Source organism: Oncorhynchus tshawytscha, linkage group LG13 (genome assembly GCF_018296145.1).
Source record: "Oncorhynchus tshawytscha isolate Ot180627B linkage group LG13, Otsh_v2.0, whole genome shotgun sequence".
Lineage (NCBI taxonomy): Eukaryota > Metazoa > Chordata > Actinopteri > Salmoniformes > Salmonidae > Oncorhynchus > Oncorhynchus tshawytscha.
In genome coordinates this window covers 34,602,872-34,630,596 of record NC_056441.1, presented here as the reverse complement: position 1 = coordinate 34,630,596, position 27,725 = coordinate 34,602,872, and the positions used below count along the sequence as shown (strand labels likewise).

Genomic DNA, 27,725 nt, shown 5'->3' with positions numbered 1-27,725 from the left:
AGTTAAATATAAACACTGAAGAGAGTAGAAATAACTCTGAAAATTGAACTCTGCAACAAGAGTAATTTTTACTCTATTTAGACTGGAACCAAATGTTGTCTTTTGTAGAGTATAATTGTATTCAATTTGAGTAAAATGTACTCAGATAAATGTACTGTGTAGAAAGACCAGAACCTAGGAAGAAACCTAGAGAGGAACCAGGCTATGAGGGGTGGCCAGTCCTCTTCTGGCTGTGCCGGGTGGAGATTATAACAGAACATGGCCAGGATGTTCAAATGTTCATAGACCAGCAGGGTCAAATAATAATCAGTGGTTGTAGAGGGTGCCACAAGTCATCACCTCAGGAGTAAATGTCAGTTGGCTTTTCATATCCGATCATGTCAGGGCATTTCATATGCAGCAGCTGTTAAAAGGGTTGAGGGTTTGAATGGTGCACTTGAAGAGTAATATGGTTGTGGATAGGCCTTCACTGCAGGCTGCAGGGGTTTCCTTTCACCAGCAGGACCAAGGTATTTAAAAAGTTAGGAAGGTGGATGTTTATAGATATGATGATAAATGGCTCTGCCAAGGTGGAGAAAAGGTCCAGGAAGACAAAACTCATTGTGGAAGCGGCAGAACAGTTCCTGGGGTAGAAAGATTCTGCGAAGAAGTTACATGGAATATTGTTACAAGCCGTACCACCCTCTCAGGTCCTAGAGCCTGAGAAGGGTGATATGGAGAATTGAAAGAAGGAAGTAGTGTGAGTTTTGTTTTGTCAATGTAGCATTTTTATTTGGGTGGATTAGGTTAGTTTCCCTATCACGTATGGGTTTTCTTTTGACCTTGTTTTGGTTTCAACCGGTCCAGTTGGCGGCGGCAAAACACCCCTTTGGGTTGTAAGTCAGCCAAAAAAAAGACACAGAAGAAGGAAGGCAACAGATATTTGTGAAGGGGCTTTTCATATACTTTTAAAACGGGGATATAGCTTAAGAAAACGGTTGTAGTTTAATTAGCAAAGATGTATAGACCTAATTTGATGTTTTTTGTTTTATATTTTTCACTAGAATGTATTTGCCGGAGCCAAAGCGGTAAGTTGTGTACTCGATATCAAAAGTGAAAGTAAACGTTTACAGCCAGGCGTGGCAAAAGAATAATAAAACAATATTACTTTTAAAATCGCTTACCATATATATACTGCTGTGGTCTATTCGCATAATAGTCTACTTGTTGTAATTGCATTGTAGCATTTGTAGTCGACCTTTACGTTTCTCCATCCATCGTATCGGTTACTGGAAAGCTATTGCGCACTTACAGGCCAGGAACGGTGCAATAACAACACACATTTGTAAGGAAACATTACATACATTATTGAGCTTTTTTACTTTGCTTAGACCAACAAGGCATAGCATTATCTCCTTTTTTAAATCACAAAGTAAAACATGTGCCAAGAAGATTTTATGTTTGTCATGTGTTTGCAGTTATACAGTAGTCTATATACTGATAATGACTACTGCAATTGTACACACGTTTGTTTATTTGTTTAGCAGCAGCTAACGTTACTCATCCTGGGATGCAAAAAAAACAACATATCTTGACAACTAACAAAACACTTAAACACTCACTGATAGACAAGGACGGTCATACAATTTTATAATACGATTATACAACAACAAAAGAACAATACACGAACAAAGGAAAAAGGAAATACATATGATTTATTTTCTTGATATGGTAGAGAATCCAGGGGATAGCCCCGAACGGGACTCAAAGCTGGATCTAGCAGCTGTCAAGCCAACACCTTAATCATTACACCAAGAGGTCCGAACTACTTGAGTTCGGGTGGTGTTGTGTTAAAGGGATATTTCAAGATTTTGTCAATGAAGCCCTTTATCTACTTCTCCAGAGTCAGATGAACTTGTGGATACCATTTTTTAGGTATATGCGTCCAGTATGAAGGAAGTTAGTGGTACTTTTGAGAGCCAATGCTAACTAGCTGTACCTAAAAATTGTTAGTCATTGCGCTAACGCTATTTAGCAGTTGCACTAACGTTAGAGGTAGTTTCACAAGCCAATGCTAACTTCCTTCATTCTGGACACAGAGCCATAAACATTTGTTCACCTGACTTTGGGGAAGTAGATAAAGTGCCTCATATCCCAAAATCACAAAGTATCTCTTCAATATATTAATATGAAAGGAAAATGGTAAAATAGGTTGATTTCTAAGTTGCAGAATGTGTCCCACTTCTCACTAATGCATGAGTTTGGGCTTATTTGTTATTGATACGCCACCTACCATTTAGACAACATCATGCAAGGCCTCTCTGACACTATTAATTGAATACATTATTTTGTTGGCCGTTACAGATCTATGATATAGATAAATATTTAACATGCAGTCATTTCCTATTCATGTTTTACAGCATAGTCTGAGTAACATGGAGAGAAGGCAGATTCAGACAAATTATCTCAATGTTAAAAATGTTTTCCCTACAGACATCTACTCCCTGAATTACATCTACACTTCACTCTCAAAGCCACTAGAATTGCCTGGAATCCATGAGTTCACTGCCATGGGTCTGATGAACAACCAACAGATCGATTACTATGACAGTGTGGCAAAGAAGAAGATTCCCAAACAGGCCTGGATGAGGGAGAAGCTGCCAGCAGACTACTGGGATAAAGGCACTCAGTCACGCAAGAGCAAGGAGCAGTGGTTCAAAGTTAATGTCGATATCTTGATGAAGCGCATGATGCATAACAGCACTGGTGAGGGAACATCTGCAATCTGTCCTACGCTCACCGTTAATCTTTTAAAATTGTAGGTCATTAGTTATCCATGTATATTGTCATCATTGACTGTCTTTTTCATTTGTTTTTCCTCTCAGATGTGCATATCCTTCAGTGGAAACATGGCTGTGAGATTGACCAACAGAGTGACGGCACATTGAAATTCATAAAGGGCACAGACCAGTACAGCTACGATGGTGATGACTTCCTGGCCTTTGATGATGCCAATATGCAGTGGGTGGCCCCAGTTGTTCAAGCTCAGCCGACTAAGAGGAAGTGGGACGGGGTCCAGATCCTCAACCAGTACACCAAGGGCTACCTGGAGAAGGAGTGTGTGGACTGGCTTTCCAAATTCATGAAATATGAGGACAAAGAATTCAGTAGGGCTGATTGTGAGTACTTAAATAGTATAGCCTAACAAACAAAAACAACCATTTGTACATATGAGATCAGAAATAATATTAATGTTCTCCATTTATTCCCTCTTTAGCCCCTCCAAGGGTCTATGAATTTGCTAAAAAGGCCAAAACTGCAGGACATGTAAGACTGACCTGCATGGCCACAGGTTTCTATCCCAAAGATGTGATTATGCAAATTAAGAAGAATGGTGTTCCATTGACCGAACGTGATGGAGTGCAGTCTACAGGAGTCCTACCCAATGATGATGACACCTACCAGATCAGGATGAGTGTGCAGATCCCAGAGGCAGATAAGGAAACTTATGAATGTTATGTCGACCATAGAACTTTGAAGAAGCCAATTGTGGTAAAATGGGGTAAAGTATGGCTAATTTGGTTTAGTGTTGTTATTGATGGTTAATATGGTTTAGTGTTATTGACACAGGAAACAATCTTAATTTTAACTGAACAGCATACTAACAACAGCTTAGCAAGTGAAGCAGGAATGAAACTGAAATTAGCTTCTGGTTACATATTGTTGCTTTTTATAAATACTCTGCCTTTTGTTTTGCAGATGGAGAATGTTGTGATTGCAGTAGTGGCACTGCTGTAGTCATTGGGGCAGTCATCGCCATTATTGTAGTTCTGATCTTGATTTCGGTGGTCCTGTTTGTTCTGCACAAAAGCGGGACAATTGGTAGGTCTTGATTTATATCAATTCAAATGTTTTTGTTTTTGTTAAATGTTAAGAAAAGATTAATCAACGGTACTGCTATGAAAGGTGGGAACTACGGCCTAAATCCATATGCATTATAACATTTCTATGTATTTTTCTCTTTACACATCAAAGTGTTTCCTGGCTTGAAAACTACAGGTTAGTATCACAGCATCTCCCTCGGTCTGTATACATGTCATTTATCAACATAACGGTCAAATTGTTACGTATAACATACTTTTGACACTAGTTGTAAGGACAACATGATGCTTTTATATCAAAACTAACTGTTCATCCAATTGTAAAGAAACCCTATGTAACAATCAAGAATGTACTGTGTTTAGATATACTTTTTGGTTCTGAAAAATAAGGCCTATTTAAGACACTCATTACATGATCCTCTTCTGAAGAGAGTGGTTGCACCGAATACATTTATTTAAAATTACTTTTGAAAGTCACAGATAATTATGTTTTTTCAATGTACTGAAACTTTAGATTGTGTTTTTCCAGCTACTGGCAATGGAGTGGCATTTTCTGGAGTGAACACTTTAGAATATGGTAAGGCAACAAAGTCTGTAATGCCACAACTAATCAAATGACAGTACATGAAGTTAGGTGTTGCCTCAAGGAAAGTTGCTTTTCTGTGACGGACATACAATGTACACAAAACTAACTAAAAAGGCTGCGTTTTATAATTTAACATTTTACAGATGCTCTTATCCAGAGCGACTTACAGTAAGTAGTAAGGGTATACCATTTCTAGTACTGGTCCCCCGTAGGAATCGAATCCACAACCCTGGTGTTGCAAGTGCCACACTCTACCAACTGAGCCACATGAGACACTAGAATTGTATTGTAGCTATACATTCAAACATCTACTGACATCTTCCTCTGTTTTTCCTTCAGCTAATTTAATTTCACCTTTATTGTAACCAGGTAAGCTAGTTGGGAACAAGTTCTCATTTACAACTGCTACCTGACCAAGATAAAGCAAAGCAGTGCGACACAAACAACACAAAGTTACACATGGAATAAACAAACAGTCAATAACACGATAGAGAAAAAGTATATATATATACAGTGTGTGCAAATGAGGTAAGATAAGGGAGGTAGGCAATAAATAGGCCATAGTGGTGAAATAATGACAATTTAGCAATTAAACACTGGAATGATAGATGTGCAAAATATGAATGTGCAAGTAGAGATACTGGGGTGCAAAGGAGCAAAAAATAAATAAAAAATCAACAGTATGGGGATGAGGTAGTTGGATGGGCTATTTACAGATGGGCAGGTGCAGTGATCTGTGAGCTGCTCTGACAGCTGGTGCTTAAAGTTAGTGAGGGAGATATGAGTCTCCAGCTTCAATGATTTGTGTAATTCGTTCCAATCATTGGTAGCAGAGAACTGGAAGGAAAGGCGGCCAAAGGAGGAATGGGCTTTGGGGGTGACCAGTGAAATATACCTGCTGGAGCGCGTGCTACAGGTGGGTGCTGCTATGGTGACCAGTGAGCTGAGATAAAACAGGGCTTTACCTAGCAAGGCCTTATAGATGACCTGGAGCCAGTGGGTTTGGCGACGAATTTGAAGCGAGGGCCAGCCAACAAGAGCATACAGGTCACAATAGTGGGTAGTATATGGGGCTTTGGTGACAAAACAGATGGCACTGTGAAAGAGTGCATCCAATTTGCTGAGTAGAGTGTTGGAGGCTATTTTGTAAATAACATCGCCGAAGTCAAGGATCGGCTGGATAGTCAGTTTTACAAGGGTATTTTTGGCAGCATGAGTGAAGGATGCTTTGTTGCGAAATAGGAAGCCAATTCTAGATTTAATTTTGGATTGGAGATGCTTAATGTGAGTCTGGAAGGAGAGTTCATAGTTTAACCAGATACCTAGGTATTTGTAGTTGTCCACATATTCTAAGTCAGAACCGTCCAGAGTAGTGATTGCTGGCGATCGGTTGAAGAGCATGCATTTAGTTTCACTTGCATTTAAGAGCAGTTGGAGGCCACGGAAGGAGAGTTGTATGGTATTGAAGCTCGTCTGGAGGTTAGTTAACACAGTGTCCAAAGAAGGGCCAGAGGTATACAGATGGCAATGGTATACAAGTATACAGATGGCAATACTAATGGCAATGGAGTGGCTGTAATGGGGTTAAAAGGAAATAGCAAGGTAAGACAACAGTCTTCAATCACACAAATACACTAAATCAATTAGGTTAGGTGTTGCTTCAGAAAGTTGATAGTAAATTACACATAAATGTATTCATAATGAGTTCTACAAGTATGTGTAAATACTAGCCAAGTGATTGTAGATTTTGGTTTTGCTGTTCTCAAAACATTGAGAACATGGCTGACCCCAATATGAGAGATTCTGTGTGATCATTCACCATAGTCCAAAGGTTTCCTTGGTTACTCTATAAGACAAGCAATGTTAGTATGATAATAAACATGCAAGGAAATCTGAGTTACAGTATGCCAGAGAACAGAACAAGGCACTATTATCAATCACATATACACTAAAAAACATTGTTTACTTACAACACAATCAGCATATGTTTCATTAACATTAACATTTTTGGGGTGGCCAGATGTTGGGCAATATCAAATTACTGTATCATCTTTATGGACAGTTATTTTACAAATGTATTACTTCATGGTTAGTTAAAATAAAATAAAAAGCTATGTGATACAAGTAACCTATAATTAATTTAGTTTAAATAGATTTTGCAGTAATTTAGATGACTGCTTTGTCTGACATTGTTGGTTGAGAGTTGTTTTTCCATGTCAGTAACAATAACTAATCAGTGTAACTACATTTTCCACTGTTCAATCTAATAATGCCCATCTTTTCCATGTTGTCTAATTATGTGCAGGTGGATAGATGACCATTGGTGGCCAAACTGCCGGACCACGAAGGAATGTTAATTCATTTCACAATTTTATTGGATGGCTATTGATAACACTGTTCAGTTTCAATCTTATAAACTAGTGATGGAAATTATAGTTACTTTGATTCAATGTGCTAAAAACTGCTGCATTTAATGGTTTTTGCTGTTCTTAAGTAAGTACTTGCTTCCAAATAAAGTCTCATAAGTGGGGTGGTTAGGCACCGTTTGGGTTGTCGTACATTTCATTGTTTTACTGTTACAGTGGATATTACTGTATGGAGAGGCATCTTTAAGGTAATTGTATCATTCTTCAGGGATTATAACTAGATTTGTACTTGATCAGGCTTATATAAGCCAATTGGCCAATTAATGACATGCTCATATTTTAAGTAACATTTCAAAAGAGTTATAGACAAACATTGTAAATACTCTAAATATGAACAATGCTCTACAATATACAACACAATTTTTACATATATTTGCAGGATATTAAAACAAGATATACAATATGGTAAAAACACTCATGAAACACACAAACGTGTTAGAGAAAATGTGCTTATTTGTTAATCAAAATATTACTTGAAATATCATTTGTTATGATTTTTATTTCAACCTAGGGCCCATTTCATAACCGTTCACTGGGTTACCAGGCTAAGACAAAGCTACACTCTTGAATTAATATACAGTGAAGTTTCTTTTAATATCACATTTTAAACATTGATTTATGGAGAACACAAATAATTCTAACATGCAGCCTTGAAGGTCAAGACAAAAATATTTTCTCTTTTATGCCAGAAACCTAGTCAGTGTTTTTTTTAATGAATAGGGTCTCTAGTGTTATGCATCCTACCTGTGGACTAAATGCATTCACCAAATGATTTAATACATTTTGCATCGCATTCACATACACAATGTATGTAACCTGTACTGCTTTTCAAACATCCTGTATGATTTGTTATTCTGAAGAAAAAAAATACAAAATAAATAATAAAAGCCACTTTTTTGCACATTCTATAATTCAAAATAGGGTCTACCATGTATTCAACAGTACATGCCAACATTTAGTTTAAAAGTTCCAAAAGTATAGCCTGTTCCACGTGAATTTATCTACAGGAGGATAGTAGTGGCTAATGATAACAGAATTGTAAGCAACAGCGCATTTGCACATAATTCTGATTATGAATGGTGTGCAAAGACAAGGTTTGACTATTGCTTATGAAGTACAGTTGCATCAGAAGAGACTTTGGACTTTGTATAACACCTGTTCAACTTAATGATCAACATCAACATTGGACTTTACTTGTTAGGGAAAGCTAAGAGCACACAGGCGTAGCATTGTGGGGCAGACCTGAATTAGACACAAAATATTTGTATATTTTAGGGTCATACAATACATGCGAGGGTTCAAAATATATTTTGTTGTAGTTTTGCTCTTGTTTGGGACACTTTCAACAGTGAACAGCAGTAAGAAGGATTTTACTTCTAGAAAATGTTTCATAAGTGAAAATGAAAGCTCTTGGCAGAGCCATATATATATAAATCACACACAGTGGGGAGAACAAGTATTTGATAACCTGCAAAATCGTCAGTGTTTCCTACTTACAAAGCATGTAGAGGTCTGTAATTTTTATCATAGGTACAATTCAACGTCAATAAATCAGAATTCAGTATTTAATATTTGTATCAAATACTTGTTCTCCCCACTGTGTGTGTGTGTGTATGTATATATACACAGTGGGGAGAACAAATATTTGATACTCTGCCGATTTTGCAGGTTTTCCTACTTAAAGCATGTAGAGGTCTGTAATTTTTTTATCATAGGTACACTTCAACTGTGAGAGACGGAATCTAAAACAAAAATCCAGAAAAACACATTGTATGATTAAGTAATTCATTTGCATTTTATTGCATGACATAAGTATTTGATACATCAGAAAAGCAGAATTTAATATTTGGTACAGAAACCTTTGTTTGCAATTACAGAGATCATACGTTTCCTGTAGTTCTTGACCAGGTTTGCACACACTGCAGCAGGGATTTTGGCCCACTCCTCCATACAGACCTTCTCCAGATCCTTCAGGTTTTGTGGCTGTCGCTGGGCAATACGGACTTTCAGCTCCCTCCAAAGATTTTCTATTGGGTTCAGGTCTGGAGACTGGCTAGGCCACTCCAGGACCTTGAGATGCTTCTTACGGAGCCACTCCTTAGTTGCCCATCTTCAATGCTCTTACTGAGGGAAGGAGGTTGTTGGCCAAGATCTCGCGATACATGGCCCCATCCATCCTCCCCTCAATACGGTGCAGTCGTCCTGTCCCCTTTGCAGAAAAGCATCCCCAAAGAATGATGTTTCCACCTCCATGCTTCACGGTTGGGATGGTGTTCTTGGGGTTGTACTCATCCTTCTTCTTCCTCCAAACACGGCGAGTGGAGTTTAGACCAAAAAGCTCTATTTTTGTCTCATCAGACCACATGACCTTCTCCCATTCCTCCTCTGGATCAGCCAGATGGTCATTGGCAAACTTCAGATGGGCCTGGACATGCACTGGCTTGAGCATGGGGACCTTGCGTGCGTGTGTTACTAATGGTTTTCTTTGAGACTGTGGTCCCAGCTCTCTACAGGTAATTGACCAGGTCCTGCCGTGTAGTTCTGGGCTGATCACTCACCTTCCTCATGATCATTGATGCCCCACGAGGTGAGATCTTGCATGGAGCCCCAGACTGAGGGTGATTGACCGTCATCTTGAACTTCCTCCATTTTCTAATAATTGCGCCAACAGTTGTTGCCTTCTCACCAAGCTGCTTGCCTATTGTCCTGTAGCCCATCCCCAGCCTTGTGCAGGTCTACAATTTTATCCCTGATGTCCTTACTCAGCTCTCTGGTCTTGGCCATTGTGGAGAGGTTGGAGTCTGTTTGATTGAGTGTGTGGACAGGTGTCTTTTATACACGTAACGAGTTCAAACAGGTGCAGTTAATACAGGTAATGAGTGGATAACAGGAGGGCTTCTTAAAGAAAAACGAACAGGTCTGTGAGAGCCAGAATTCTTACTGGTTGGTAGGTGATCAAATACTTGTGTCATGCAATAAAATGCTAATTAATTACTTAAAAATCATACAATGTGATTTTCTGGATTTTTGTTATAGATTCCGTCTCTCACAGTTGAAGTGTACCTATGATAAAAAATTACAGACCTCTACATGCTTTGTAAGTAGGAAAACCTGCCAAACCGGCAGTGTATCAAATACTTGTTCTCCCCACTGTGTGTGTGTGTGTGTGTGTGTGTGTGTGTGTGTATATATATATATATATATATATATATATATATATATATATATATATATCCTACATTATTTTTCAAATTAATAATAAACTTAATTTTGAATTACTAGCCTATTATGTTGGTTGAATGAAATATAATGCTTTGTTCATATTATTTATATTTTAATGTTATGTTCATATTATTGATGACAACTCCATATTTTTGTTTAATGGTAGGATAGGTTTGAAGGTCCTTATATTGCAATGTTTCCTTGTTGCTGTTGGCAAGTTCCATTGATTACACACAGGAGAATGTTTTTTAACCTGGCAACATAAAACAGTTGGAACTGCCAGGTGTCAGATGACAAGACTATATAGTATGACTGGCACATAAAAGTTCTTAGTCTCTGTTTAGTCTTATTTAGTCTCTTTCATTAGACTAACAAATTAGTCGAATACATAATTGAATTAAACAAAGTTTCAATAAAATAATGGATTGATTGATCGGGTAGTCTAGATTTCATACCAAGACAATGATTGATGTTACTATGCTTACAATTATCAATACTCATACCTTGTTTTTAAATTCCCATCACTGCCTCCTCACTTCTTTTACATCTCTACCCAGGAGTTGTGACTAACCCATTTGCTGCATTTTGTAACCATTAGAGAAATGGTCGCTGAGCTACATCTACACTGCCCTGTCAAACCAGTAGAATTGCCTGATATCCGTGAATTCACTGCCATGAGTTTATTATTCATCAAACAGTGATTACTATGACAGTGTGTCAAAGAAGAAGATTCCCAAACAGGATTGGATGAGGGAGAAGCTGCCAGCAGACTACTGGGGGAAAGGCACTCAGTCACGCTAGAGCAAGGAGCAGTTCAAAGTTAATGTCGATATCCTGGTGGAGAGCATGAGGCACAACAACACTGGTGATGGACCGCACCTGCATTTGTATCACTACATAGTCTACTGTTGATATTTTACTAAAACTCCAAGATAATTGATCAACTTCTAAGTACAATGCAAAGACTGGATTTGACCATACCATAGGTGAGTCAATCCCTCTTCTGTAGAGTACCTCAGCATGAATCATAAAACCTAGCGTTCAAACAGGGAAATGGTTCCAATGGTTTTCCCAATAGGGGATTTTATAACCAGTTAACAGAAGGGATGTGTTTTGGTAGACTTTACCCTGGCGTGACGTTTTGACAACAGTAAATCTCGGTCAGGTGACGTTTATCAATATATTTGCCTGTATTTACCCGCAACAAATGAAATGTGAAGTAGCTGTTAATGTGGCTATCATAAAGAACTACAAATTCAACGACGATATGGACGAAACTGCTGAAAATAATCTCTGGATTAACTATCTAATGTTAGCTAAACGTAACAATGAATACATTTGCTACATTTCTTTACATTTACCTGTTAGCAAAGGTGTCAGTTAGAGAGGACGTGCTATAGAGTTTGCAGGGATTTGTAGTCTTGCAATGATATCTACTTTGATGCTAATTAGCATTTAGAATCTGAGAGTAAATAGAGCTGAATATATTGATAAAAATCACCTTGTCCGAAAGAAATTTACGTCACGCCAGCTAAGCCTATACGAAACACAGCCCTTATTTTAAGTGTGTCTAAAATCCCCTGTTGAAAAACGATTGGAACTATTTCTCCATAAACATAACATTTTCACATGATACAATAATTGAACATGAATTGTCAAAATAATAATTTCTCCATATGATTTTCTTTTTTACTTAGCAACTCGGCAAAAAAACATTTCATTTACAGAAATAAATATTCTTACCGCTGTCCACCGTCGAAAGTGTCGCAAAAAGGAACAAAAGTATGACGAAATACCTTTTGAACGCACACATGAATGTTTAACGGTCGGAAAATAAGAATAAGAATAATAATATGCCTAAATAAAGTGCTTCAAATTTCCAGGTGAACTGGACATTGTGACAACAGTGCACCTTGGCTTTCACAACCAGGTGAGCTCCAGGCTTTCCTCATGGAACTGGTCAAACAAGTTTGGTTGGTTATGTAAACTAACTGTACAATAGAAATCTAATTATGGTTCCAGCACCAATACATCTGGTAAGAAAAACATGAAAACACACATGTTCATTTTCTATATCTAAAATGTGATTCACAAAAATGTTATTCATGTGAAAACACATTTATTTTGGCACATTTTATTCTGACAAGGAATCCCACTCCGATTTTCAAAAGATCAAAACGATCATAAACTAATCCCTTCATTTCCAAGCTTATCTGAACAGAATGGTAAATGCTTGAAAAGGAATACATCCAGATTCACAGTGTTTGTTGATTAACAAAACAGAATCACACGTTCTTTGGTTTGGATGCGCTGTCAGTCACTTTAATGTCTGAGGGAATAGAGAGAGAAAGTCATTATGGGAATGGGTGCTTGCTTTTTATACTCAGGGCTATAGCTGCAGTAACAGTAGGAATTCTACAGATAACTCTATGAATTACAGTAGAAGTTCAATATTACCAGAGTCGTGGGTGGACAAGGACCCATTTCATGAACCTAAAGAAATACATAGTAGTGGTGTGTTATTGTTACATGTCCATGTAGTCTCTCGATGTTGATATTTGTTGGGATGTTTGGGGATGTTGGTTAATATATGGTTTGTAGTGTCAAGGCCTGTAGTTGGATGCAGGGTGGTATGGCTGCTGGCACCAAATCTGTTAAGTGCTCAGATACGGTTTGTTATACAATCAACATAAAAAAAACTGCAACTTTTAAGAATGAGATGGGAGGCCACGATTGTATAAAAAAAGAATAACAATGATAAATTATATTACCTCCATTAGCCAGCATTGCCTCCCTGTCTAGACGTTCGTTGCTGCCTTGACCTGGAACAGCAGAACTAACATCAGCACTTCCATAGTTTCAACTGCATTCACTATGTACTTAAGAAATATACAATAAAATAACTGGCAATACTTTTGAATAACATTACCAGAGTCAGTGCTGCTAGCGCCCTCCTTTATCACAGGGAAATATAATATTATCACTCTTTAATTAGATACAGATATACAGTATTGAGTGTTATATAGGCCCAGAGCCTATAGGCACATAGCCGGGTGAAGTAGGTCTGCTGAGGGTGCTGCAGAACCCTGATGAAAAATAAATCACACAAATTGTGAACTTGGCCTTTATTTGTGAGGCATTTATAAGTTATATTCTTGAAGGATCAATGGGTATGGTATGTATAATGAATTTATAAGTCCAAAAATGCATGTAGCAACGACAGATTTCCCTTTTAATTGCGAACTGCTTTACAACGCTGATATTCTGCATGATCGCTACAGATTGAATCGTGCCCTTAGTTGTCACGCCCTGACCTTAGAGAGATGTTTTATTTCTCTATTTGGTTAGGTCAGGGTGTGATGTGGGGTGGGCATTCTATGTTTTGTTTTCTATGTTTCGGCAGGGTATGGTTCTCAATCAGGGACAGCTGTCTATCAAATCAAATCAAATTTATTTATATAGCCCTTCGTACATCAGCTGATATCTTAAAGTGCTGTACAGAAACCCAGCCTAAAACCCCAAACAGCAAGCAATGCAGGTGTAGAAGTACGGTGGCTAGGAAAAACTCCCTAGAAAGGCCAAAACCTAGGAAGAAACCTAGAGAGGAACCAGGCTATGTGGGGTGGCCAGTCCTCTTCTGGCTGTGCCGGGTGGAGATTATAACAGAACATGGCCAAGATGTTCAAATGTTCATAAATGACCAGCATGGTCGAATAATAATAAGGCAGAACAGTTGAACCTGGAGCAGCCGCATGGCCAGGTGGACTGGGGACAGCAAGGAGTCATCATGTCAGGTAGTCCTGAGGCATGGTCCTAGGGCTCAGGTCCTCCGAGAGAGAGAAAGAGAGAATTAGAGAGAGCACGCTTAAATTCACACAGGACACCGAATAGGACAGGAGAAATACTCCAGATATAACAAACTGACCCTAGCCCCCCCAACACATAAACTACTGCAGCATAAATACTGGAGGCTGAGACAGGAGGGGTCAGGAGACACTGTGGCCCCATCCGAGGACACCCCCGGACAGGGCCAAACAGGAAGGATATAACCCCACCCACTTTGCCAAAGCACAGCCCCCACAAAGCACAGTCTATCATTGTCTCGGATTGGGAATCATACTTAGGTAGCCCTTTTCCCTCCTTCAGTGTGGGTAGTTAACTTTGTTTGTGGCACTTAGCACTGTAAGCTTCACGGTTGTTTTTCGTTTCTTGTTTTGTTGGCGACATTTTAAATAAAAAGAGAAATATACACTCACCACGGTGCACTTTGGTCCACTTCCTTTCACGGCCGTGACATTAGTGTTAATGTCTAAAAAGGTGTCCAATAATTCATTGCAAAGAGATTTTCTTTACCTCCGAAACAAAACACATGGGATACTTGACAACATATGAATCTTAGTTCTTACCCATGAAACAATAAGTAGTTTACATGCACACTAATAATTCGATATTAAACTGATTATGGCAGAAGGCCGAGTATGGCAGTCATGTAAACACCTTACTCTGCTTATCTTAATCGGCGTAAGGTCATAATCGAAGTAAACATACGCCGATTAAAACACCTGTTTTTCTGAGCAATCTTTCGAGTTATTAGGACATGTTCAGCTTAATCAGCGTTCCAGCTGTGTATTTGATCTGCGCATGTGCAGAACCGGGTAGTGCAACCCCCCTCTATTATGCCCGAGTGAAGTGAATGTTCCCTGAGACTGTGGTCTTGGGGAGAGCAGTTAGTGATATTCGTCAGTTTTAAGTATTAAAGTATCTGGATTAGGCCATAAACGGAGTTCCCAGATAAGTAAAGCCTGTTCATGTGGGTTTTTGACCTACGATTTACCACACACACCAGCACAACTTACCGGATACCGTGGGATTTATTTTGTGGGATCTTTTCAATTTGGTTTTAAATTGAGTATGCAGAATGTTGGAAATGCTTGAAATGTCTGTGAAGGGTTTGTGAAGGACAGGGAAAGAAAATGGATAGGAAATATTTAAATGGTGTTGAATGCCCTGTATCCTGACTTTCTGGTGAGGCCTGATCAATCTCATTAGAAATGATCGAAACAGGTGGGATTGAATTATAAAATGAATAAGAAACACCAGTCTCTATTCTATTTTACCATTACTTTATGAGATACTATTATTTCCTCATGGAGTCGTAAATCTAAGTTGATTGGTTATTCAATTGAATTATTTTTGAGTTAACATGCAGTGTGGTTAGTTTTTGAATCACAATGTGAAACGTGTTCAAAGGGGTAATTACCAGTTTCCTGGGGCTCTGGTCTTTGGGTAAGGACAAAAATGTATTTTGTTCAGTCTGCCTATAGAAGGGAAAATATGTTAATAAGAGTTGACAGTTACTCCAAATGGATTGTGATGTGTATTACTGATTTCACTTTTGTTTTTGTTGCAATACAAATTTCACCAGATTGGGTCTGCTGGATTGTTGGGATACCCCCATGGGTTAGGGTGCTAACTTCCTGATCTGGTAACTCTTCCGAGAGGTCGCCAGTAAAATAAGGGAGTATGAACTACATTTTGAAATGGTTTCAACAGTAACAGTATGTTGTTATGCTCTTTGACATTTGTCGTAGAGATAAGGTTATTAAGAAAATTGGGAATGTAATAATTTGTCATATAGTCAATGCTTGTCTGGATTTCCTGAATCAGAAACTAATTGAACTAAACTTTTGTTCTGATCTGTCCTCTCTTGAGGTTATCATGGAAGGTGATGTCAGATTGTGTCTTAATGCATGGTAGGAATAATTTGACCACAAACAGTGTGTGTGAACCTCAAAACCCTCCCTAACCGGCTGAAGAAAGAGCGACAAAGGCGTTCAATGCGATAGTAACAACACTCCTATCTGAGTCCGAGCCATTAACCTGGGTACGGGCGGAAGGACTGTGCCATGAGTCCTGAGACCGCGCATGTGGAGTGAGCATGGAGAGATAACATTCAAACTGGTGGGAGAAATGGACCAGACAGAATGGTGGTAGCGGCTCAGGTGAGAGACTCTTGTATGTGGGAGAAACGGATGACTTTATATTGAAATCGGGGCATTACCAATGGCCATCAAATGTGACAGGCAAGAGTTACAAATGTGCCGTTGGGAAGGAGGAAGTGCCAGGAGGAGGGGAGGGGGGGGGTGTATTAAGGAAGGTCTACACACTGCGAACGATTTAGACTAAGAGTGCATTCAGATACCAATATTTCATTACCATGCAAATCGAAACAGGAAAACAGGGACAAAGGGGGGGTTGTAATGAGAAGTGTTATTACCGGCAATAAAAGGTCCCGTTTATACATTCTACATGCTAACCGTGATGATGTGTGCTAGTTTGAGAAGCTCGAATTAGAGCCATTGACAGTCTTTAGTGCTTTACTTTGAGTCTTTCTAAATTTGGGTTGGATAATTAAAAAAATGTTTTTAGCTAGGATTCGGCTACAGTGAGAGAGTTGCTCTCAAACTGTGAGGGGTGGGTGCACTGCCCAAATGTATTAGGCCTAGGGAGGCTGTAAAAACCTTATCTTTAAGTGTCCTCCAATAGGAAGGTTGCTAGAGAACACTAGATGATTGCTTGGGTCAACTATTTATTTAATTCCATTTTTTTTTAACCATGTCATCAGAATTTTTATGTTAAATCGCATCAATACATATAGATTGCTCGATGATACGGTACAATTAATTGCATACAAAGCTCATAGTCTGTGTCTTGCGTTAACACCCAAGGATGAAAATGAAGGAGACGGGCATGGAGACCAGCATGACATGGGCATAACACGTAAAGGACTGGCGGTTCTGTCCCCAGTTGTAGTAGCATCAAGGGTGGTGTGAAATGATTAAACATGTATTTTCTCTCTTCCCTGTTTAAGTCAATATGTTTTTAGGTTTCGTGGAACATAGAGTGATCATTGTTCCAGAGGAGGGACTGACATACATTGCCTAATTGATTTGAGAATATTTAAGTATGTTTATAACTTTAGAAGTGCATTAGGGGTAGTGATCACATGTTATGGGTTAGATGGAACGATATATGTGTAATTATCTGTAGCAGGAGGCGAGGTACACATGAGGTCTGCGTTTGAGACAGAAGGTTTACATAAGGCTGTTAGGTGGGATAGAATGTGACTGTGGAGATCTGTGGGGGCTTAGTAATTGAGGTCGGGGTGATAGTGGTATCATGCCCATAGACTATGTATATTGTTACAGGAGATAGCTCGTAGGAGAGGGAGGACAGCTAACTGCACAATGTAGGGACTATTACACATACCCAGATCATGGTGAAAGTAGCAGAGACAGTGTTGGCATTTCAGACACTTTCAGGAAACCGGTGACTCAGAGTTTTGTCAGGTTGGATATTCTTCCAACATCGTTGATCTCTTTCCCATTTATAACAGCCAAAAAGACAGCGAACACTTGACAGATTCCATGCAGTAGTTATTCTCACTGCAGTCACTATAGGGACAATAACTGAAGGAGGCGAAAGTGACCGCATGGAATTGGACTACGGCGCAAATTGGGGATTTTGAGGTGGGCGTCATGGGCAGTGTAAGTAGTAGCAGGGGTTACTGTAGTAGCATTGTAGGGAGAGTCTGTTGTCAGGAAATGACCCGTGCGTTGCAATGTGTATATTCCCAGGTGGAAGCGGCACATGAGGAGCAGGAGATAACTGAGAGCACGGGCTGAATTCTGGAGATTGAGTGTACATCAAGATACACCAGGAGGGGGTGTTGGGACAGCGTTGGTCTGGTCCACACACAGTACTCCTTACAGCACCTGCAATGGTAAAGATCATCTCTCCTCAGTGGGTTCACCCTTCTCACGTGAAGTGAGGTCCAGCTGCATAATGGGTGAGCTTGAAGACGCAGTGACAGAGGAAGTGGAGCTAAAGAGAGAGAGAAAGATTAGATTCCACTATAGACATACAGATAGGTTGGGAGCTACTTTAACCACCATAGTTGGGTTTGGTTAGTTGCCTTATTGGTTAATGCATCAGATGAAAGGATAGATGTTGGGGTAATTGTACAGTGGACAACATTCTGGAGGCATTGATGTGAAAGCATGTACAGTGCTGGGTTACCTCAAGAGGATGTAGCGTTGATTAGGGATACGCATTTGCCTATTAGGTGACGTGCCTATCAGGTGGCAATGGAGGAGGAAGGAGATGGGGAACAAAGTGAAAATGACATGGCTTGGGAACGAACACCTCTTGGATCCTGTGGTCTGACGGGGAAGACTGGGCGAAAGCATGAGGAGGGTTTTTAGGGCTTTCATTTTTGCCAAACTCAGCAGAAAAGTATCATGAAGGCATAGTCAGGTGAAGAGAGAGTGGGAATTGTAATGAATTTGTATGTATAATTATGCATTGCTTACCACATTGTTAATACTGTTATGTTTTGTGTTTCTCGTTGCTTTTCATGTCTTGTGCTGTCACTCTCTTAGGAACCAGAAGAAGAAAGTTGAAATGTAAGAAGTCAACAGCTCCAGCGGACACATTATTATCAGTGTTCTACGAGAAATGGAAAAAAGATTGTGCTTGGTATGACTATTAGAATAGAGACTATAAGTCTCTGAGTTTTGTAAACCTCACCGTGAATGTTAATGTTGATTTTTTTGTTCATGTTTTGTTATCATTGTTTGTTCATTTATTTATAAGTAATTTCCAAGTTTATGTAAGATGAACAGCAGGAAGCTATTATTCAAGAGGAGGGACTGTTGGGTTCTGAGAATATGAAATATACTTATTCATGTCACTGAGGGAGAGAGGGTAACGTATAACGTTTACATTGTGTCAGGATATGTTATTGTTAGCCATCAGGGATCCTATGGGAGGGATACTCTGGGAAGAGAAGAGACACAGTCTGCTACCAGTCACCATGACAGCCGTGAGTTGGAGAGGAGTGAGCACTTTGGGGCAAAGGTCAGATGAAGTGAGGAAGAACAGACGTCACTAAGGTTCTGGCTAGCAACAGAGATGCATTGGCTGTTCAGATGTGTAGGAGGAGACTTCGCATAGAAGGTTAAATATCAGTGCTTGTGTCAATGTGTTTTCGTCTATTCAGCTGTTCGACCCTTTGGGAAGAATAAACTTGGTTTAAGCTTTCAGTGTCCGTCGAGTTCTTACTCTAACAATTAGAACCTAATACCATCTTGGCTTTGTATGATGGTGGTCACCAAGCCAAGCCCCTGACTGGCTGATTTACCACCAGTAAGACTGCCTCACCCCTCCCCTCTACTCTACTCTCCCCAGTCATTTGTTGTGGAGAGACGTTTGGTACAGTGGTTGCTTGCCCATGGCAGGGTTGTGGGTTCCATTCCCAAGGGGGACCAGTTTGGAAAAAAATATGAAAATGTATGGACTCAATACTGTAAGTCGCTCTGGATAAGAGCGTCTACTAAAAAGGAGAAAGACAGAGTTGCTAGTCCAAAATATTACTCTACTTCTCTAATGCTCTCATGTGTTGCTGTCCTGAGCTGATTTTCTTTATATTAGGAAAAAAATGATATATATTTTTTACACTAAATCCTATGTCATTTTGATTGACTTATTTCTCTCCTGACAACAGGTAGGGTTGTGAGGTGCTAAAAAGAGGCAGGGAATTTGTAACATCTATTTCCACCTTTCATCCAGCCCTACCTGTGTGTAATACATCCTGAATGTTTTTAGGAAGCAATTTAGATGGAAAATATATGTCATGTGTGCGCTCTTTAAATGACCCACCCTTTGTGTGTAATCCAGAGACAGTCCCAGAGCTTCTGAACCTAAAGACCAGTGAAGTCTCCACAGAGAGCTTCAGGGTCACCTGGGAACACTCAGCCCAAGACGTGGTCCTCTACAGACTCACCTGGACCCCAACCAGAGGAGGAGACACTAAAGAGGTATGTCTGTCTGTCTAGTTCTCTCTGTCTGTCTAGTTGTCTGTCTGGTTTCTGAACCAGACAGACAACTAGACAGACATGAATCTCCCTTTCTCTCTCCATGGTGAAGATGCTGGTGAATGGTAACATGAACACCTACCTTCTAACTGGACTGATTCCTAACACTAAATACAAGGTGGCCGTGTCCTCCATCTTCAGAGACAAGTTCGAAAGTGACGCCGTGACCATCAAAGAGTCAACAGGTAAACTACAGGATATGTAGCTAATCTAACTATTCTCAAAGACTTACACACCTACTGCAGACCTACAATTAAAGTCGCATTAACTTTGTAATTGCACTTCTGAACATAACAAGGCCAATGTTGTTGATTATAGCTGAGTATGTGTGGTGATACTATTAGGTAACGTTTAGGTAAAAAAAAGACTGGGGTTTACCAAACAATTGTACAAAAAGACTGTGGGGTTTACCAAACAATTGTCAAAAAGACTGTGGGGTTTACCAAACAATTGTACAAAAAGACTGTGGGGTTTACCAAACAATTGTACAAAAAGACTGTGGGGTTTACCAAACAATTGTACAAAAAGACTGTGGGGTTTACCAAACAATTGTCAAAAAGACTGTGGGGTTTACCAAACAATTGTACAAAAAGACTGTGGGGTTTACCAAACAATTGTCAAAAAGACTGTGGGGTTTACCAAACAATTGTACAAAAAGACTGTGGGGTTTACCAAACAATTGTACAAAAAGACTGTGGGGTTTACCAAACAATTGTCAAAAAGACTGTGGGGTTTACCAAACAATTGGACAAAAAGACTGTGGGGTTTACCAAACAATTGTCAAAAAGACTGTGGGGTTTACCAAACAATTGTACAAAAAGACTGTGGGGTTTACCAAACAATTGTACAAAAAGACTGTGGGGTTTACCAAACAATTGTACAAAAAGACTGTGGGGTTTACCAAACAATTGGACAAAAAGACTGTGGGGTTTACCAAACAATTGTACAAAAAGACTGTGGGGTTTACCAAACAATTGTACAAAAAGACTGTGGGGTTTACCAAACAATTGTCAAAAAGACTGGGGTTTACCAAACAATTATACAAAAAACCTGTGGGGTTTACCAAACAATTGTACAAAAAGACTGTGGTTTACCAAACAATTATACAAAAAGACTGTGGGGTTTACCAAACAATTATACAAAAAGACTGTGGGGTTTACCAAACAATTATACAAAAAGGCTGTGGGGTTTACCAAACAATTGTACAAAAAGGCTGTGGGGTTTACCAAACAATTGTCAAAAAGACTGTGGGGTTTACCAAACAATTATACAAAAAGACTGTGGGGTTTACCAAACAATTATTAACCATTAACCATTTAGAAATAACTCATGTTTGTTTTCATTGCAAAGGTTGCTTTTATCCCTTATCATAAATCACGTGGTACATTAGTCATAAACAGGGCAGACAGAGAAGTTACTGTACTTCTGATCCAGAACAGGTTTGTCAAGGAAGTAAAACACTGAAGAATAACAAGCATGCTGTTTGACACAATGAACCTAGGTGTACTCCACATACTTTCAGCTTCAGTATAAAGATCGACAAGGATAAGATCCTCCTTCAAGATCAAAACAACTTACTGAAAGATTGTTGTGATGTTCCTACACAAGCCACACACAGTAGTAGAAGAGCATTATTGTGACAGAATACAATGACTTTGGAAAAAGTACATTGTTTTGTTTAGGTTCAATGTTTGTTTTTGGTGCTGCTCTATGGACATCATTGAAGACCGAACGCCCACAATGATGACGCCGTACCCATTGAACCCATTTTGTTTTGTTACAATCACACACTTCCTCGCTAACACACAGGCATTGATGGTTGTGCTATTGTACACTTTTAAAAATATATCCATTACATAGCGTTAAGTGTCCCTCTTTGCTAAGTGTCCCACTTAACCAAAACTCACCCTAATGGGATATGGTTTATCTAATCTTGGGTGTATATTGCTATATCAATTTTTTTTGTTTTGACCTCAACAGAAGGGGCTTCTTTCTAGTTATTTTACCATCAGAATTTAAGGGGATTTGTGGCTACATAAACACACTCAGAAAGAAAACAGTTGTAAGGCATTTAATGTTTGCCAAAGATCAGTGGTGAAAGTAATGCGATAAGGTCCAGTATGGCGTCCCGGCAAAAATAAATAGTGGGGGTACGCCGTACTTGTAAAACGTGAGCCTATCACTATTAATACAACATAGCCTATATTTTTGAGGGCATCACACCATTATTTAACATTACTGCATGTCTGCCACATGAAACATCTTTGAATTAACAGGGTGGTATATGCTCCAAATTGTGTTGTGGTTTGAGGAGAACACTTACATTTTGTCAAGGTGGAGATGAGGGGCCGAGACCGAGGACCACGTGGACAACAGTGGATGCATTAATTCACACTACAAGTGTAGGCCTAATGACAATGGCAGAATGTCATTACAATATACGTGTCTCGTTCGTTATAAGGATCGGACCAAGGCGCAGCGTGGTATGCGTACATTCTTATTTATTTAAAGAATGAACACTGAACAAACTGACAAAATAACTAAATGAACCGTGACGCTATACAAATGAGTGCTGACAGGCAGGTATTTGTCTAAGAGTATTTCTCATCCATTTTCACGTAATGCTGTTCATTCATGATGTACAATAAAGTGCAAACTCTTTGTGCAGTGCAGTTCACTACCAATTCAATTACATTCACTATAATTGCTTCTGATAAACATTCATCTATTATTTCAGTTCAGGCAAAATTATGATCCTTTGTTCGATTAGATTTATTTGACCATTTAAAAGCACACTACAATCTCCCCTGGATACAATGCATTTAAAAACACACTACAACCTCCCCTGGATACAATGCATTTAAAAACACACTACAACCTCCCCTGGATACAATGCATTTAAAACACACTACAATCTCCCCTGGATACAATGCATTTAAAACACACTACAACCTCCCCTGGATACAATGCATTTAAAACACACTACAACCTCCCCTGGATACAATGCATTTAAAAACACACTACAATCACACCTGGATACAATGCATTTAAAAACACTACAATCACACCTGGATACAATGCATTTAAAAACACACTACAATCACACCTGGATACAATGCATTTAAAAACACACTACAATCACACCTGGATACAATGCATTTAAAAACACACTACAATCACACCTGGATACAATGCATTTAAAAACACACTACAATCACACCTGGATACAATGCATTTAAAAACACACTACAATCACACCTGGATACAATGCATTTAAAAACACACTACAACCTCACCTGGATACAATGCATTTAAAAACACACTACAACCTCACCTGGATACAATGCATTTAAAAACACACTACAACCTCAGCTGGATACAATGCATTTAAAACACACTACAACCACACCTGGATACAATGCATTTAAAAACACACTACAACCACACCTGGATACAATGCATTTAAAAACACACTACAACCACACCTGGATACAATGCATTTAAAAACACACTACAACCACACCTGGATACAATGCATTTAAAGTCATAGAGGATAACATAAAAAAAAATGTATTCAAAAGAAAAAAGCATTTCCATTGTGGCCCTTTTGAGGGATGTTATAGAAATGTATTTATTGATATCTGCCTATGGTTTTGCCACATTTATTATATATTACAGACACCTTAATTCATACTTTAAAATGATGTATTATGTGAGCTAAAGATTAAATAAAAAATGTAAGAATATATAAAAACATTTTCCTTAAAGTATAATTTTATTTGATTTCTTATGTTACTGTCCCCACTACAACAGAAAAACAGCTTAAATACATATAATTGTGTTCTTTAATTTTAATACTGTAGAATTCCATTCAATCCTATGGAGGACTGTTCCTACTGGGGAGTACCAATATGTCCGGCCGGGAGCTTCAAAGCCTCTCAGTGGCCAATACATAGCATTAGCAATTCAGGGTTTATATTTACGGAACAAGTATAAACACTTGATTTATTTATTTATTTATTTACCTTTATTTAACCAGGTAGGCAAGTTGAGAACAAGTTCTCATTTACAATTGCGACCTGGCCAAGATAAAGCAAAGCAGTTCGACAGATACAACGACACAGAGTTACACATGGAGTAAAACAAACATACAGTCAATAATACAGTATAAACAAGTCTATATACAATGTGAGCAAATGAGGTGAGAAGGGAGGTAAAGGCAAAAAAGGCCATGGTGGCAAAGTAAATACAATATAGCAAGTAAAACACTGGAATGGTAGTTTTGCAATGGAAGAATGTGCAAAGTATAAATAAAAATAATGGGGTGCAAAGGAGCAAAATAAATAAATAAATAAAAATTAAATACAGTTGGGAAAGAGGTAGTTGTTTGGGCTAAATTATAGGTGGGCTATGTACAGGTGCAGTAATCTGTGAGCTGCTCTGACAGTTGGTGCTTAAAGCTAGTGAGGGAGATAAGTGTTTCCAGTTTCAGAGATTTTTGTAGTTCGTTCCAGTCATTGGCAGCAGAGAACTGGAAGGAGAGGCGGCCAAAGAAAGAATTGGTTTTGGGGGTGACTAGAGAGATATACCTGCTGGAGCGTGTGCTACAGGTGGGAGATGCTATGGTGACCAGCGAGCTGAGATAAGGGGGACTTTACCTAGCAGGGTCTTGTAGATGACATGGAGCCAGTGGGTTTGGCGACGAGTATGAAGCGAGGGCCAGCCAACGAGAGCGTACAGGTCGCAATGGTGGGTAGTATATGGGGCTTTGGTGACAAAACGGATTGCACTGTGATAGACTGCATCCAATTTGTTGAGTAGGGTATTGGAGGCTATTTTGTAAATGACATCGCCAAAGTCGAGGATTGGTAGGATGGTCAGTTTTACAAGGGTATGTTTGGCAGCATGAGTGAAGGATGCTTTGTTGCGAAATAGGAAGCCAATTGTAGATTTAACTTTGGATTGGAGATGTTTGATATGGGTCTGGAAGGAGAGTTTACAGTCTAACCAGACACCTAAGTATTTGTAGTTGTCCACGTATTCTAAGTCAGAGCCGTCCAGAGTAGTGATGTTGGACAGGCGGGTAGGTGCAGGTAGCGATCGGTTGAAGAGCATGCATTTAGTTTTACTTGTATTTAAGAGCAATTGGAGGCCACGGAAGGAGAGTTGTATGGCATTGAAGCTTGCCTGGAGGGTTGTTAACACAGTGTCCAAAGAAGGGCCGGAAGTATACAGAATGGTGTCGTCTGCATAGAGGTGGATCAGAGACTCACCAGCAGCAAGAGCGACCTCATTGATGTATACAGAGAAGAGAGTCGGTCCAAGAATTGAACCCTGTGGCACCCCCATAGAAACTGCCAGAGGTCTGGACAGCAGACCCTCCGATTTGACACACTGAACTCTATCAGAGAAGTAGTTGGTGAACCAGGCGAGGCAATCATTTGAGAAACCAAGGCTGTCGAGTCTGCCGATGAGGATGTGGTGATTGACAGAGTCGAAAGCCTTGGCCAGATCAATGAATACGGCTGCACAGTAATGTTTCTTATCGATGGCGGTTAAGATATCGTTTAGGACCTTGAGCGTGGCTGAGGTGCACCCATGACCAGCTATGAAACCAGATTGCATAGCAGAGAAGGTATGGTGAGATTCGAAATGGTCGGTAATCTGTTTGTTGACTTGGCTTTCGAAGACCTTAGAAAGGCACGGTAGGATAGATATAGGTCTGTAGCAGTTTGGGTCAAGAGCGTCCCCCCCTTTGAAGAGGGGGATGACCGCAGCTGCTTTCCAATCTTTGGGAATCTCAGACGACACGAAAGAGAGGTTGAACAGGCTAGTAATAGGGGTGGCAACAATTTCGGCAGATCATTTTAGAAAGAAAGGGTCCAGATTGTCTAGCCCGGCTGATTTGTAGGGATCCAGATTTTGCAGCTCTTTCAGAACATCAGCTGAATGGATTTGGGAGAAGGAGAAATGGGGAAGGCTTGGGCGAGTTGCTGTTGGGGGTGCAGTGCTGTTGACCGGGGTAGGAGTAGCCAGGTGGAAAGCATGGCCAGCCGTAGAAAAATGCTTATTGAAATTCTCAATTATGGTGGATTTATCAGTGGTGACAGTGTTTCCTATCTTCAGTGCAGTGGGCAGCTGGGAGGAGGTGTTCTTATTCTCCATGGACTTTACAGTGTCCCAGAACTTTTTGAGTTAGTGTTGCAGGAAGCAAATTTCTGCTTGAAAAAGCTAGCCTTGGCTTTTCTAACTGCCTGTGTATAATGGTTTCTAGCTTCCCTGTACAGCTGCATATCACGGGGGCTGTTCGATGCTAATGCAGAACGCCATAGGATGTTTTTGTGTTGGTTAAGGGCAGTCAGGTCTGGGGAGAACCAAGGGCTATATCTGTTCCTGGTTCAAAATTTCTTGAATGGGGCATGTTTATTTAAGATGGTTAGGAAGGCATTTTTTAAAAATATCCAGGCATCCTCTACTGACGGGATGAGATCAATATCCTTCCAGGATACCCCGGCCAGGTCGATTAGAAAGGCCTGCTCGCAGAAGTGTTTCAGGGAGCGTTTTACAGTGATGAGTGGAGGTCGTTTGACCACTGACCCATTACGGATGCAGGCAATGAGGCAGTGATCGCTGAGATCTTGGTTGAAGACAGCAGAGGTGTATTTAGAGGGGAAGTTGGTTAGGATGATATCTATGAGGGTGCCCGTGTTTAAGGCTTTGGGGAGGTACCTGGTAGGTTCATTGATAATTTGTGTGAGATTGAGGGCATCAAGTTTAGATTGTAGGATGGCTGGGGTGTTAAGCATGTTCCAGTTTAGGTTGCCTAGCAGCACGAACTCTGAAGATAGATGGGGGGCAATCAGTTCACATATGGTGTCCAGAGCACAGCTGGGGGCAGAGGGTGGTCTATAGCAGGCGGCAACGGTGAGAGACTTGTTTTTAGAGAGGTGGATTTTTAAAAGTAGAAGTTCAAATTGTTTGGGTACAGACCTGGATAGTAGGACAGAATTCTGCAGGCTATCTTTGCAGTAGATTGCAACACCGCCCCCTTTGGCAGTTCTATCTTATCTGAAAATGTTGTAGTTTGGAATTAAAATTTCTGAATTTTTGGTGGTCTTCCTAAGCCAGGATTCAGACACAGCTAGAACATCCGGGTTGGCAGAGTGTGCTAAAGCAGTGAATAGACCAAACTTAGGGAGGAGGCTTCTAATGTTAACATGCATGAAACCAAGGCTATTACGGTTACAGAAGTCGTCAAAAGAGAGCACCTGGGGAATAGGAGTGGAGCTAGGCACTGCAGGGCCTGGATTCACCTCTACATCGCCAGAGGAACATAGGAGGAGTAGAATAAGGGTACGGCTAAAAGCTATGAGAATTGGTCGTCTAGAACGTCTGGAACATAGAGTAAAATGAGGTTTCTGGGGGCGGTAAAATAGCATCAAGGTATAATGTACAGACAAAGGTATGGTAGTATGTGAATACAGTGGAGGTAAACCTAGGTATTGAGTGATGAAGAGAGAGATATTGTCTCTAGAAACATCATTGAAACCAGGAGATGTCATTGCATGTGTGGGTGGTGGAACTAATAGGTTGGATAAGGTATAGTGAGCAGGACTAGAGACTCTACAGTGAAATAAGCCAATAAACACTAACCAGAACAGCAATGGACAAGACATATTGACATTAAGGAGAGGCA

The 27,725-nt window shown here is 39.8% G+C and overlaps 2 protein-coding genes and 1 long non-coding RNA gene across 19 annotated transcripts in view; 2 read left to right on the top strand and 1 right to left on the bottom strand.

The window, feature by feature from the left end:
- The first annotated feature begins 433 nt into the window (after positions 1–433).
- LOC112264767 (major histocompatibility complex class I-related gene protein) lies at positions 434–6,987 on the top strand. Of its 4 annotated transcripts, none has more exons than XM_042295567.1 (9): positions 434–509; positions 2,473–2,745; positions 2,865–3,158; positions 3,257–3,541; positions 3,739–3,861; positions 4,015–4,038; positions 4,390–4,437; positions 4,786–4,815; positions 6,752–6,987. In XM_042295567.1, exons 1-8 carry the CDS (start codon positions 449–451, stop codon positions 4,809–4,811), a joined length of 1,134 nt encoding a protein of 377 aa, XP_042151501.1. In that variant the 5' UTR covers positions 434–448; the 3' UTR covers positions 4,812–4,815; positions 6,752–6,987. The 4 variants fall into 4 exon arrangements, with proteins under 4 accessions (XP_042151501.1, XP_042151502.1, XP_024297354.1 ...); XM_024441586.2 differs by lacking the exon at positions 434–509 and adding an exon at positions 784–1,067; XM_042295568.1 differs by lacking the exon at positions 4,786–4,815.
- Positions 6,988–10,701: 3,714 nt separating this feature from the next.
- Positions 10,702–27,725, top strand: part of LOC112264766 (ATPase family AAA domain-containing protein 2) — a 46,450-nt gene continuing 29,426 nt past the window's right edge. Inside the window, exons 1-7 of one of the 14 annotated variants that reach the window (XM_042295563.1) lie at positions 10,702–11,080; positions 15,520–16,096; positions 16,966–17,058; positions 17,732–17,943; positions 18,536–18,632; positions 19,833–19,972; positions 20,082–20,214. In XM_042295563.1, the coding sequence (XP_042151497.1) occupies positions 20,082–20,214 (133 nt within the window). In that variant the 5' untranslated portion in view covers positions 10,702–11,080; positions 15,520–16,096; positions 16,966–17,058; ... (1 more) ...; positions 18,536–18,632; positions 19,833–19,972. Of the gene's footprint in view, positions 11,081–15,519; positions 17,944–18,535; positions 18,633–19,832; positions 19,973–20,081; positions 20,215–27,725 lie in introns of those variants that run through there. The other 13 variants (XM_024441574.2, XM_024441579.2, XM_024441577.2 and 10 more) reach the window with 13 other exon arrangements.
- On the bottom strand, positions 12,194–13,492 carry LOC121839061. Its single transcript, XR_006078607.1, has 2 exons — positions 12,552–13,492; positions 12,194–12,423 (listed from the first exon to the last, which is right to left on the bottom strand). It is a non-coding gene; the product is annotated as an uncharacterized LOC121839061 (long non-coding RNA).

What these genes read in the sequence shown, in the direction of transcription:
- LOC112264767 (XM_024441586.2), top strand. Translation starts at nt 998, where the DNA reads ATGTATAGACCTAATTTGATGTTTTTTGTTTTATATTTTTCACTAGAA. An exon ending in GCCAATTGTGGTAAAATGGG is followed by an intron (nt 3,542 to 3,738) that starts GTAAAGTATGGC and finishes TTTGTTTTGCAG; the next exon opens with ATGGAGAATGTTGTGATTGC. An exon ending in AGTGAACACTTTAGAATATG is followed by an intron (nt 4,438 to 4,785) that starts GTAAGGCAACAA and finishes TTTTTCCTTCAG; the next exon opens with CTAATTTAATTTCACCTTTA.